Source organism: Lampetra fluviatilis, chromosome 58, assembly GCF_964198595.1.
Source record: "Lampetra fluviatilis chromosome 58, kcLamFluv1.1, whole genome shotgun sequence".
NCBI lineage: Eukaryota > Metazoa > Chordata > Hyperoartia > Petromyzontiformes > Petromyzontidae > Lampetra > Lampetra fluviatilis.
The window spans coordinates 4,721,693-4,734,574 of NC_136332.1; the positions used below are offsets into that span (position 1 = coordinate 4,721,693).

General features: G+C 51.2%; 1 protein-coding gene across 1 annotated transcript in view; it reads left to right on the forward strand.

Moving 5' to 3' along the window:
* The first annotated feature begins 327 nt into the window (after window positions 1-327).
* Window positions 328-12,882, forward strand: part of LOC144950428 (myosin-10-like) — a 125,087-nt gene continuing 112,532 nt past the window's right edge. Inside the window, exons 1-3 of the mRNA XM_078880531.1 lie at window positions 328-478; window positions 8,187-8,854; window positions 10,441-10,631. Of these exons, the coding sequence (XP_078736657.1) occupies window positions 8,578-8,854; window positions 10,441-10,631 (468 nt within the window). The 5' untranslated portion in view covers window positions 328-478; window positions 8,187-8,577. The remainder of the gene's footprint in view (window positions 479-8,186; window positions 8,855-10,440; window positions 10,632-12,882) is intronic.

Sequence of the window (12,882 nt, forward strand, 5' to 3'; positions counted from 1 at the left end):
CCACCACCACCACTACTACCACCACCACTACCCCCACCACCACTTCCACCATCACCCCCACCACTACCACCACTACCCCTACCACCACCACTACTACCACCACCACTACCCCCACCACCACTTCCACCATCACCCCCACCACTATCATCACCACTACTACCACCACTACTACCACCACCACTACCCCCACCACTACCACCACTACCACTACCACCACTACCTCCACCACCACCCCCTTCCCTGCCCCCCCCCCCGCTGCCCCCCCGCTGTCGGCCCTCCCTGGCCCGCTGTGGTTGGGTGCTGTGGGGGAGGTTCGGGAGGGGCTCTCGGAGGTGGAGGAGGAACCAGGAGGAGGAGGAACCAGGAGGAGGAGGAACCAGGAGGAGGCATCAGCAGGAGAAGGCATCGCGACTCTCATCCGCGTCTTCTTCTCGGGAGGCGAGGGCGAGTGGAGGTCGTGAATTCTCTCAGATCTCAGGTAAGGGAAACCCCCCCCTCTCCCACCCACCCCCCATTTCCTTACACATCATCGACATCATTAAGAACATCATCGTTTTCATCAACCACGTAATCATCATAATTTTCATCAAAAACATAATCATCATCGTTTTCATCAAAAACATCATCATCATTTTCATCATCATCATCATTTTCATCAACCACATCATCATCATCATCGTCTTCATCAACATCATCATCATCGTTTTCATCATCATCATCATTTTCATCAACCACATCAACATCATCATCATTTTCATCAACCACATCATCATCATCGTTATCTTCAACAAAATCATCATCATCAGCCGGCCATTGTCAGCCACGGTTAAATTCGCTGCTGGATAATTTAAAAGAAATGCCTCTCACGGATTCCGTGAAAGTTAAAGTCAATCCTGCACCCCGGGCACGCGAGCTGAATTCCATCGCTCCGTCTCCACAGTGGTTGACCTTTGTTGCAATCCACACCGTGGATTTTGTGACACAAGAGCTGAATTCCATCCCTCCACCTCCACCACATCCACCCAGAGTCTTGTGGTACAAGAGCTGAATCACATCCCTCCACCTCCATCACATCCACCCAGAGCCTTGTGGTACAAGAGCTGAATCACATCCCTCCACCTCCATCACATCCACCCAGAGTCTTGTTGTACAAGAGCTGAATCCCATCCCTCCACCTCCATCACATCCACCCAGAGTCTTGTGGTACAAGAGCTGAATCACATCCCTCCACCTCCATCACATCCACCCAGAGTCTTGTGGTACAAGAGCTGAATCCCATCGCTCCACCTCCATCACATCCACCCAGAGTCTTGTTGCACAAGAGCTGAATTCCATCCCTCCACCTCCACCACATCCACCCAGAGTCTTGTTGCACAAGAGCTGAATCCCATCGCTCCACCTCCACCACATCCACCCAGAGTCTTGTGGTACAAGAGCTGAATCCCATCGCTCCACCTCCATCACGTCCACCCAGAGTCTTGTTGTACAAGAGCTGAATTCCATCCCTCCACCTCCACCACATCCACCCAGAGTCTTGTTGTACAAGAGCTGAATCCCATCCCTCCACCTCCACCACGTCCACCCAGAGTCTTGTTGTACAAGAGCTGAATCACATCGCTCCATCTCCACCACATCCACCCAGAGTCTTGTTGTACAAGAGCTGAATCCATCGCTCCACCTCCATCACGTCCACCCAGAGTCTTGTTGTACAAGAGCTGAATTCCATCCCTCCACCTCCATCACATCCACCCAGAGTCTTGTTGTACAAGAGCTGAATCCCATCGCTCCACCTCCACCACGTCCACCCAGAGTCTTGTTGTACAAGAGCTGAATCCCATCGCTCCACCTCCACCACATCCACCCAGAGTCTTGTTGTACAAGAGCTGAATCCCATCCCTCCACCTCCACCACGTCCACCCAGAGTCTTGTTGTACAAGAGCTGAATCCATCGCTCCACCTCCACCACATCCACCCAGAGTCTTGTTGTACAAGAGCTGAATCCCATCGCTCCACCTCCATCACGTCCACCCAGAGTCTTGTTGTACAAGAGCTGAATCCCATCGCTCCACCTCCATCACGTCCACCCAGAGTCTTGTTGTACAAGAGCTGAATTCCATCCCTCCACCTCCATCACGTCCACCCAGAGTCTTGTTGTTCAAGAGCTGAATCACATCGCTCCATCTCCACGGTGGTTGTACTTTACGACTCGTTTCATCAACTGGCTGCCACTCCATTCCCAGTCTGGTTGTCAACATCGTTCGGATTTCGATTTAAAGCTTTCGTGACTGCAGGGAGTCATCTTCTTGGTTCTTTCGGTAAAGTCACGTAGAAGGGAAATAATAAAATAATACAAATAAAACATAATAAAATAATTCTCACGACGTTTCGGCCACAACGCAAGCAGCCGTCCTCAGGTGAAAACCAGACAGATCTGGTTTTATATTTTATTTCTATTATTTTATTATTTCCCTTCTACGTCACTTTACCGAAAGAACCAAGAAGATCGTCCGGATTTGTTTATCGCGGGGGGCGGGGGGGCTTTGTCGTTGCGTTCACCGCCAACGCGTAAGGAACAGGAACCCCGGTTAAATAACGGTTACCGGTTTTTTTGCCGTACGCTATCGAAATGTCTAGCGCTTTAACATGTTTTTAATGAAGCGATGCTGCTACTGCTGCTGGCGCTGCTGCTGATGATGCTGCTGCTGTTGCTGCAGCTGATGTTGTTGCTACTGCTGCTGATGATGCTCCTGCTGCTGTTGCTGCTGCTGCTACAGCTGCTGCTGATGTTGCTGTTGCTGCTACTACTGCTGCTACTACTGCTGATACTGCTACTGCTGCTACAATGGCTGTAATCTTTTTTTGTTTGTTTTGAGTAGCACCGCTGGACTTTGAGAACCGACGGCCGACGTTTCGACTCCATCTCCAGGCGCAGCAATTGTTTAAACAATCGGTGGTGGGGGGGGGGGGGGGAAGAGAGGGGGGGGGGTCTTAATCCCATCGCCATCCCCATCGCCTCTGAGGCAGCAGTGTCGCGCGCGCTGGCGCAACACGTGGCACGCGTCCACGTGTTGCCAACTCAACCATTAGATATACACGGGGTGGTAATTCTTGCGATCTCTCATTTACTTGATACCAGAGGTGGGACAAAGTCATTGTTATGCAAGTCCAAGTCGAGTCGCAAGTCATCAAATTCATGACTCGAGTCTGACTCGAGTCCAAGTCACATGACTCGAGTCCACACCTCTGCTTGATACAGCCGTCGTGGCTGTGACGGTTCCACCTGAAAGACGGGAAGGCTTGTGTTGCTTCCGAAACGTCGTGAATTTTTTATTTTGTTTTATTTTACTTTTATTAATTTAAATTTTTTTACCTACGTGACTTTACCGAAAAAAACTAAGAATATCGAAATTCAAATTTGAAAAAAAATTATAATCCACTCTCTCTCTTTTGTTTCTTGGTCTAAATCCAAGCGTGAATCTTCCCCTCCACCCCCCTCACCTCCATTATCATTTTATCACGATCACCACGATCTAGCCGCTCCTGGATGGAGATGAACGATGGCTATGACCTGCGCGTGTTCTCTCATCCACGCGTTTCTTTCTCTCTCTTTGCATCTCAATTAAAATCAAAGCGTGGCATGTCTCCATGCTGTTAGCAGAGGCGTCGTGGTCTGTCCCCTGCTGGATGGAGATGCATGCCTCTAATCGGTTCATGTTCTAGATTTGAAGCTTTCGTGACTGCAAGGATTCATATTCTTCTGTTTTTTCGGTAAAGTCACGTAGGTAAAAAATTACAATTAAAATTAATAAAAGTAAAATAAAAAATAAAATAAAAATCACGACGTTTCGGAGGCAACACAAGCTTCCGTTTTCAGGTGGAACCGTCACAGCACGATAGCTGTATCATTTATTTTTTATTTTACTTTTTATTTAACTTTTATTAATTTTAATTTTAAATTTTTACCTACGTGACTTTACCGAAAAAACCTAAGAATACGGTTCAGGTTCTCTCGTCCACGTGTTCCCATCTCGCTGTGTGTCTCGCAATGTTCTTCCCAGCATGCATCTCTCCAGGCCTCTCTGCACACTTTTCAATTTTAGTTTCACGTTTGTCACTGCTGATCACGCGGATGCCACGGTGGCTAGGAGATGTTGACTACCTCGCCTGGTGTACAGGAGGTCGTGGGTTCGATCCAAAACCCTGACGCCTGCTGTATATTTGGGGTTTGCGTGTCTCTCTCATCATCATCATCATCACGGTGGCTAGGAGATGTTAACTACCTCGCCTGGTGTACAGGAGGTCGTGGGTTCGATCCCGAACCTGACGCCTGCTGCTGTATATTTAAAATGTGCGTCTCTCTCTCTCTTCAGCGTGGTCGCGTGGATTTTTCTCCGGGTCCTCCGCTTTTGATCCCCTCCGCAAATGTATAAACAAGCGCTTGAGAGTTATTTCGCTGCCGTGAATTTCCCCACGTTTGACGATGAGGCCACTTCCATTGAGCTGTCATTCGTGATGTCCAGGTCGCTTCTGAAAAGCAAATCGGCCATCGTAGCCTGAGCAGTGGGCCCTTACCTGGCAGGAAAATAAAATAATTAAATTTCGATTTAAAGCTTTCGTGACTGCAGGGATTCATCTTCTTGGTTCTTTCGGTAAAGTCACGTAGAAGGGAAATAATAAAATAATAAAAATAAAACATTATAAAATAATTCTCACGACGTTTCGGCCATAACGCAAGTAGCCGTCCTCAGGTGAAGAACAGGTCTGTCTTTCCTACAGACCTGTTCTTCACCTGGGGACGGCTGCTTGCGTTGTGGCCGAAACGTCGTGAGAATTATTTTATTATGTTTTATTTTTATTATTTTATTATTTCCCTTCCACGTGACTTTACCGAAAGAACCAAGAAGATGAAATAATTAGTTCACAGCTTTTAAAAAAAATCCTTTCTGATGATGCCAGTCGCAAGGCACGCGCGAAACAGCGGCCCACAAATAAATGATGATTCGTTGTGTAGCCCACACAAGTGCTGTTAGCGAGCGCCTATTTAAAGTAGTGCGCGAAGGGCTGGTGTGGCCACAACGGCGCCCGGCCGCCTTTGTCTCCCCAGCGTGGAAGGTTTTTTTTTTTGGGGGGGGGGACGCCCAAAGGTGATCCGTTGAGGCTGAGTCGACCTAGGGGAGCGCCAGGACTGGTTAAGTGAATCGCCCCTGATGTTGGCCGTGAGTGGGAGTTGAACTTATGATGCCGGTTTTTGTTTGGGAGAGGTAGGGGAGAGGTAGGAGAGTGCGTGGAGGGGAGTGGAGTGAGATGAGAGGGGAGAGGCAGGAGAGTGCGTGGAGGGGAGTGGAGTGAGATGAGAGATGAGTGGTGGGAGAGTGCGTGGAGGGGAGTTGAGTGAGATGAGAGGGGAGAGGCAGGAGAGTGCGTGGAGGGGAGTGGAGTGAGATGAGAGGGGAGAGGCAGGAGAGTGCGTGGAGGGGAGTGGAGTGAGATGAGAGATGAGTGGTGGGAGAGTGCGTGGAGGGGAGTTGAGTGAGATGAGAGGGGAGAGGCAGGAGAGTGCGTGGAGGGGAGTGGAGTGAGATGAGAGGGGAGAGGTAGGAGAGTGCGTGGAGGGGAGTGGAGTGAGATGAGAGGGGAGAGGCAGGAGAGTGCGTGGAGGGGAGTGGAGTGAGATGAGAGATGAGTGGTGGGAGAGTGCGTGGAGGGGAGTTGAGTGAGATGAGAGGGGAGAGGCAGGAGAGTGCGTGGAGGGGAGTGGAGTGAGATGAGAGGGGAGAGGCAGGAGAGTGCGTGGAGGGGAGTGGAGTGAGATGAGAGATGAGTGGTGGGAGAGTGCGTGGAGGGGAGTTGAGTGAGATGAGAGGGGAGAGGCAGGAGAGTGCGTGGAGGGGAGTGGAGTGAGATGAGAGGGGAGAGGCAGGAGAGTGCGTGGAGGGGAGTAGAGTGAGATGAGAGGGGAGAGGTAGGAGAGAGCGTGGAGGGGAGTGGAGTGAGATGAGAGGGGAGAGGTAGGAGAGTGCGTGGAGGGGAGTGGAGTGAGATGAGAGGGGAGAGGCAGGAGAGTGCGTGGAGGGGAATGGAGTGAGATGAGAGATGAGTGGTGGGAGAGTGCGTGGAGGGGAGTTGAGTGAGATGAGAGGGGAGAGGCAGGAGAGTGCGTGGAGGGGAGTGGAGTGAGATGAGAGGGGAGAGGCAGGAGAGTGCGTGGAGGGGAGTGGAGTGAGATGAGAGGGGAGAGGCAGGAGAGTGCGTGGAGGGGAGTGGAGTGAGATGAGAGGGGAGAGGCAGGAGAGTGCGTGGAGGGGAGTGGAGTGAGATGAGAGGGGAGAGGCAGGAGAGTGCGTGGAGGGGAGTGGAGTGAGATGAGAGATGAGTGGTGGGAGAGTGCGTGGAGGGGAGTTGAGTGAGATGAGAGGGGAGAGGTAGGAGAGTGCGTGGAGGGGAGTGGAGTGAGATGAGAGGGGAGAGATAGGGGAGTGCGTGGAGGGGAGTGGAGTGAGATGTGAGGGGAGAGGTAGGAGAGTGCGTGGAGGGGAGTTGAGTGAGATGAGAGGGGAGAGGTAGGGGAGTGTGTGGAGGGGAGTGGAGTGAGATGAGAGGGGAGAGGTAGGGGAGTGTGTGGAGGGGAGTGGAGTGAGATGAGAGGGGAGAGGTAGGAGAGTGGGTGAAGAGGAGCTGAGTGAGATAGAGGGGAGAGGTAGGAGAGTGCGTGGAGCGGAGTGGAGTGAGATGGGAAGGGAGAGGCAGGAGAGTGTGTGGGGGGGGGGTAGAGTGAGATGGGAGGGCAGAGGTAGGAGAGTGCGTGTGTGGAGTGAGATGAGCGGGGAGAGGTTGGTGAGTGCGTGGAGGGGAGTGGAGTGAGATGAGAGGGGAGAGGTAGGAGAGTGCGTGGAGTGAGATGAGATGGGAGAGGTAGGAGAGTGCGTGGAGGGGAGTGGAGTGAGATGAAAGGGGAGCGGAGTGGAGTGAGATGAGAGGGGAGAGGTAGGAGAGTGCGTGGAGGGGAGTGGAGTGAGATGAAAGGGGAGCGGAGTGGAGTGAGATGAGATGGGAGAGGTAGGAGAGTGCGTGGAGGGGAGTGGAGTGAGATGAAAGGGGAGCGGAGTGGAGTGAGATGAGAGGGGAGAGGTAGGAGAGTGCGTGGAGGGGAGTGGAGTGAGATGAGAGGGGAGCGGAGTGGAGTGAGATGAGAGCGAGGGCAGGAGAGTGCGTAACTCCGCCGCTAGTAGTGTATCATCATGCGTCTGATAAAAATCACGTCTCAGCAAATACTGCTGAGGGTCCACTTCAAATCGAGCTCGTTATCCACATTAAGCGAACGGCTTTGATGTGCCCTGCGTTGAGGGTTCGTCACATGACGATCAGCTCACCGTTCCACAAGGCTCAGAGCTGGAACTCAGCCAAAGTTAAATGAAGCATCTAATTTTATGTGAAGGTGGGCGAGAGTGGGGGGGGTTAAATTCGCGTGCAAGTTTTTGGTGACCGGACCGAGACAGTTTAATCACAACTCAGTCTATGCAAGTCTGTGGGTTTTTATGTAAGTCTATGGGTCTCTGTGTGAGTCTATGGGTCTCTGTGTGAGTCTGTGGGTTTTATGTAAGTCTATGGGTCTCTGTGTGAGTCTATGGTATGGGTCTCTGTGTGAGTCTATGGGTCTTTGTGTGAGTCTATGGGACTCTGTGTAAGTCTATGGGTCTCTGTATGAGTCTATGGGTCTCTGTGTGAGTCTATGGGTCTCTATGTGAGGCTATGGGTCTCTGTGTGAGTCTATGGGTCTCTGTGTAAGTCTATGGGTCTCTGTGTGAGTCTATGGGTCTCTGTGTGAGTTTATGGGTCTCCGTGCGAGTCTATGGGTCTCTGTGTAAGTCTATGGGTCTCTGTGTGAGTCTATGAGTCTCTGTGCGAGTCTATGGGTATCTGTGTGAGTCTATGAGTCTCTGTGTGAGTCTATGGGTCTCTGTGTGAGTCTGTGTCTCTGTGTGAGTCTATGGGTCTCTGTGTTAAGACAGTCAGACGCCATGTGGACAATAATTGCCTTTTGACGTGCGCGCAACGTAGGTTACCCACAACGCACGGAATTCGAATCACTCGTCATTTGCCGTCGTGCATGTATGTGCGTTGAACTTCTTTCGCACCGTACGTAGCCAACCGCGCTAATCAACACGGTGTCCCCTGTCTGTCGCCAGCCTCGGGAATTGCCAAGCGACTCCCACGAAGACTTCAAGCGACACATCCAGTGGCACCAGCTACTACTTCACCAGCAGCAGCAGCGGCTACAGCAGCAGCAGCAGCAGCAACTACAGCAGCTACAGCAGTAGCAGCAGCAGCTCCAGCAGTAGCAGCAGCTACAGCAGCCGCAGCAGCTGCAGCAGCAGCAGCAGCTACAGCAGCAGCAGCTTCTACAGCAGCAGCAGCAACTACAGCAGCTACAGCAGCAGCAACTACATCAGCAGCAGCAGCAGCTACTACAGCTACAGCAGCAGCAACTACAGCAGCTACAGCAGCAGCTACAGCAGCTCCAGCAGCAGCAGCAGCTACAGCAACAGCTACATCAGCTCCAGCATCAGCAGCAGCACCATGCCGGGCCCAATGCGGTCACAGCCACCGGGCAAGGTGGCACCGGGTCGTGTCACGGCCACTCCAACCGTCACCAAGTCGGCGGCTGCTCCAGCGGCTGCTGCCCCAGCGGTGACCCCCCCTGCCAAGGCGTCGTCGGTGGACGTGGAGGCTGAGCAGTACCTGTTCGTGGACAAGGGCGCCGTGAATAACCCCGCGGCGCAGGCCGACTGGAGCGCCAAGCGGCTCGTGTGGGTGCCCTCCGAGAAGCATGGGTTCGAGGCGGCCAGCGTCAAAGGTGCGGGGGTGGGTGGGGTGGGTGGGGTGGGTGGGTGGGTGGGGGGGGGTGGGTGGGTGGGTGGGGGGGGGTGGGTGGGTGGGGGGGTGGGTGGGGTGGGTGGGGTGGGGTGGATGGGGTAGGTGGGGTGGGGTGGGTAGGTGTTTGGGGTGAGTGGGGTGGGTGAGGTGAGTGGGGTGGGTTGGTGGGGTGAGTGGGTGGGGTGGGTTGGTGGTTGGGGTGGGTGGGTGAGTGGGGTGGATGGGGTGAGTGGGTGGGTGGGGTGGGTGGGGTGGGTGGGGTGGGTGGGGTGAGTGGGGTAGGTGGGGTTTGGTGGATGGGGTGGGTGATGGTGAGTGGGGTGAGTGGGGTAGGTAGGGGATGGGGTGAGTGGGGTGAGGGTGGTGGGTGGGGTGGGTGGGGTTTGGTGGATGGGTGGGGGTGGGTGGGGTGAGTGGGTAGGGTGAGTGGGTAGGGTGGGTGATGAGCCACTCCGTAGACCTGTCATTTAATGATGGTCAGATCTAATAATAGGGGGTTTTCCCCTTTTTTGTGGCAACAAAACTGAAACATTTTTACCAGGATTCATGTCTGCATTAACCACCATACTTGCGGTCAAAATGCAAACAAAAAACACGCTCTGATAATATTTGCATTATCCTTGAAGCTGATTGGTCCACCACCAGAGACAGCTTTCTTTTGTGCCTCGTCTTGAGACGAGACATGAATTCTTGTAAAAAAAGGTTTCAGTTTTGTTGCCAGAATTATTATTAGATCTGACCATCATTAAATGACAGGTCTACAGAGTAGCTCATCCACATTTAGCAACGCCCACTGATGTGATTTAGATGACTTCGCTTGCTAGAACATTTCCACGGGATAAGCCGCTTTGTTGAGCGATGATTTGTGGCCAGGTCGCTTCTGAAAAGTAAATTAATACCGACTCTTTGGTTCTTAAATTTTTTTACCTACGTGACTTTACCGAAAAAAACCTAAGAATATGAATAAGAAAACCATATTATTATATTTTGGTACTAGCAAAGGAGGTCCAATGATGAAGATGGTCAGGTCGCTTCTTTAAAAAAGACCTACAAAACTAAGTTTGGGGCCTTAACTGATTTTTTAAAAGGCAAAAAAAAAAGTTTCGTTTGAAAAAAAAAAAATTCCAGTAAAAAAAAATTAACCCGTAAAAACAAAGTTTCTTTTTACTATAAATCCTTTATATGCGTGGCAGCGGGGCGGCTAGAGTCCTCTCGTCGTCTGGCTTGAGATGGGTGCCACCTATGGGTCAGATGATTGTGTGCCAGCATTAACCAATTGGTAAATAAATATTTTAAAAGCATTCGCTAAACAGTGTAAAAATTTGGAACAAAAATTTTCACAAAAATGCATTGTCACGCACAACGAGTCTGTGTGCAAAATGTCAGCTCGATTGGATCACGGGAAGTGGGTTAAAAAAACGACCGAAAGATTTGCACGGTCCTAAGCGCGCAAGCAAGCGAGCGAGCGAGCGAACTTAACCTAAAGGATTTTTAAAAAACCAGCCCTCGATCCGAAATCCCGTCCGCCGTCGGAGTAAATCCATTCCGCGTGTTTGCCCCCCGCAGAGGAAAAGGGTGACGAGGTGCTGGTGGAGCTAGTGGAGAGCAGCAAGAAGATCACCGTGAGCCAGGGAGATGTCCAGAAGATGAACCCGCCCAAGTTCTCCAAGGTGGAGGACATGGCGGAGCTCACGTGCCTCAACGAGGCGTCGGTGCTGCACAACCTCAAGGACCGCTACTACTCGGGGCTCATCTACGTGAGTGCAGGCCCCGGACGGCGGGTCGGTGGTGGTGGCGGTGGTGGCGGTGGTTGTGGTGGTGGTGGTGGTGGTTGTTGTTATGGAGATTCTGGTGGTGGTGGGGCAGTTTGTGGCGGTGGTGGGGCAGTTTGTGGCGGTGGTGGTGGCGGTGGTGGTGGTTGTTGTGGTGGTGGTGGTTGTTGTAGTGGAGATTGTGGTGGTGGTGGTTGCGTTTGTGGCGGCGGTGGTGGGGCAGTTTGTGGTGGTGGTGGGGCAGTTTGTGGTGGTGGCGGTGGCGGTGGTTGTTGTGGTGGTGGTGGTTGTTGTTGTAGTGGAGATTGTGGTGGTGGTTGTAGTGGAGATTGTGGTGGTGGTTGTTGTGGTGGAGATTCTGGTGGCGGTGGCGGTGGTGATGGTTGAGTTTGTGGCGGTGGAGGTGGCGGTGGTGGTTGTTGTAGTGGAGATTGTGGTGGTGGTTGTTGTTGTGGAGATTCTGGTGGTGGTGGCGTCGGTGGTGGTGGTGGTTGAGTTTGTAGTGGTGGTGAGGCAGTTTGTGGTGGTGGTTGTTGTGGTGGTTGAGTTTGTGGTGGTGGTGGTGGTGGGGCAGTTTGTGGTGGTGGTTGTAGTAGAGATTGTGGTGGTGATGGCGGTGGTGGTGGTTGTTGTAATGGAGTTTGTGGCGGTGGTTGAGTTTGTGGTGGTAGTGGGGCAGTTTGTGGTTGTGGTGATGGTGGAGTTTGTGGTGGTGGTTAAGTTTGTGGTGGAGGTGGTGGTGATGGTGATGGTAGAAGTGGTTGTGTCGGTAGAGATGGTGGTGGTAGAGGAGGTGTTGGTGGCTCAGAGATGTTAACTACCTCGCCTGGCATTCAGGATGTCGTGGGTTTGATAACGACCCTGACGCCTGCTGCTGTATTCTTAGAGTTTGCGTGTCTCTCTCTCTCATCATCATCACGGTGGCTAGGAGATGTTAACTACCTCGCCTGGTATACAGGAGATCATGGGTTCGATCTCGAACCTGACGCCTGCTGTATATTTGGAGTTTGCGTGTCTCTCTCTCTCATCATCATCACGGTGGCTAGGAGATGTTAACTACCTCGCCTGGTGTACAGGAGGTCGTGGGGTTTGATCCCGACCCTAATGCCTGCTGTAGATGTGGAGTTTGCATCTCTCTCTCTCTATCTCCCCGTGGTCGCGTGGATTTTTCTCCGGGTCCTCCGGTTTTCCCCTCCCACATTTAGAATCAACGTCGCGAGTTGGGAATTATTTGGCTGCTGTAATTGATCCTCATGGCGGTACCCCGGGGTGCCAAATAATGCAAAACTGGCCGAGGCAATTAAATATTTTTTTATTTCTGGGACACTTTTTTTCTCAACGGGTGTTACATAACTCCGCGACTGGGGTACCAATCAATCCGACATCAAATTTCGATTTAAAGCTTTCGTGACTGCAGGGATTCATTTTCTTGGTTCTTTCGGTAAAGTCACGTAGAAGGGAAATAATACAATAATAAAAATAAAACTTCATAAAATACAATTCTCACGACGTTTCGGCCACAACGCAAGCAGCCGTCCTCAGGTGAAGAACAGGGCTGTCAGAAAGACAGCGTCTGAAACGTCGTGAGAATTATTTTATTATGTTTTATTTTTATTATTTTATTACTTCCCTTCTACGTGACTTTACCGAAAGAACCAAGAAGATGAATCCCTGCAGTCACGAAAGAAGCTTTAAATCGAAAGTGTACAGCTCGTCCAGATGAGTCGATTGCCACGTCGCTCACCATCAACAGACTAAAAACGACTGCATCACGGACATTGTGCGAGAGCCGGGGACACTATGGTAGCGCCATAAGGTCCCAATGTCCACACATCGCAGACGATGATAAGGAATATTCTTAGTTTTTTTCGGTAAAGTCACGTAGGTAAAACATTACAATTAATAAAAGTAAAATAAAAATGAAGTAAAAATCACGACGTTTTTTTTTTATTTTTATTTTACTTTTATTAATTTTTTTTTACCTACGTGACTTTACCGAAAAAACCTAAGAATATGAATCCTTGCAGTCACGAAAGCTTCAAATCTAGAAAGATGATAAGACACTTCGTTGAACTATCATTTGGGTTGACCAGGTTCGCATCAGAGAAAGAGCTCAGTGCGCCTTACCTGGTAAATAAGTATAACCCGTAAAAACAAAGTTTTTCACTCTAAATCCTTTATATGCGTGGCGGCTAGAGTCCTCTCGTCCTCTGGCTTGAGATGGCTGCCACCTATG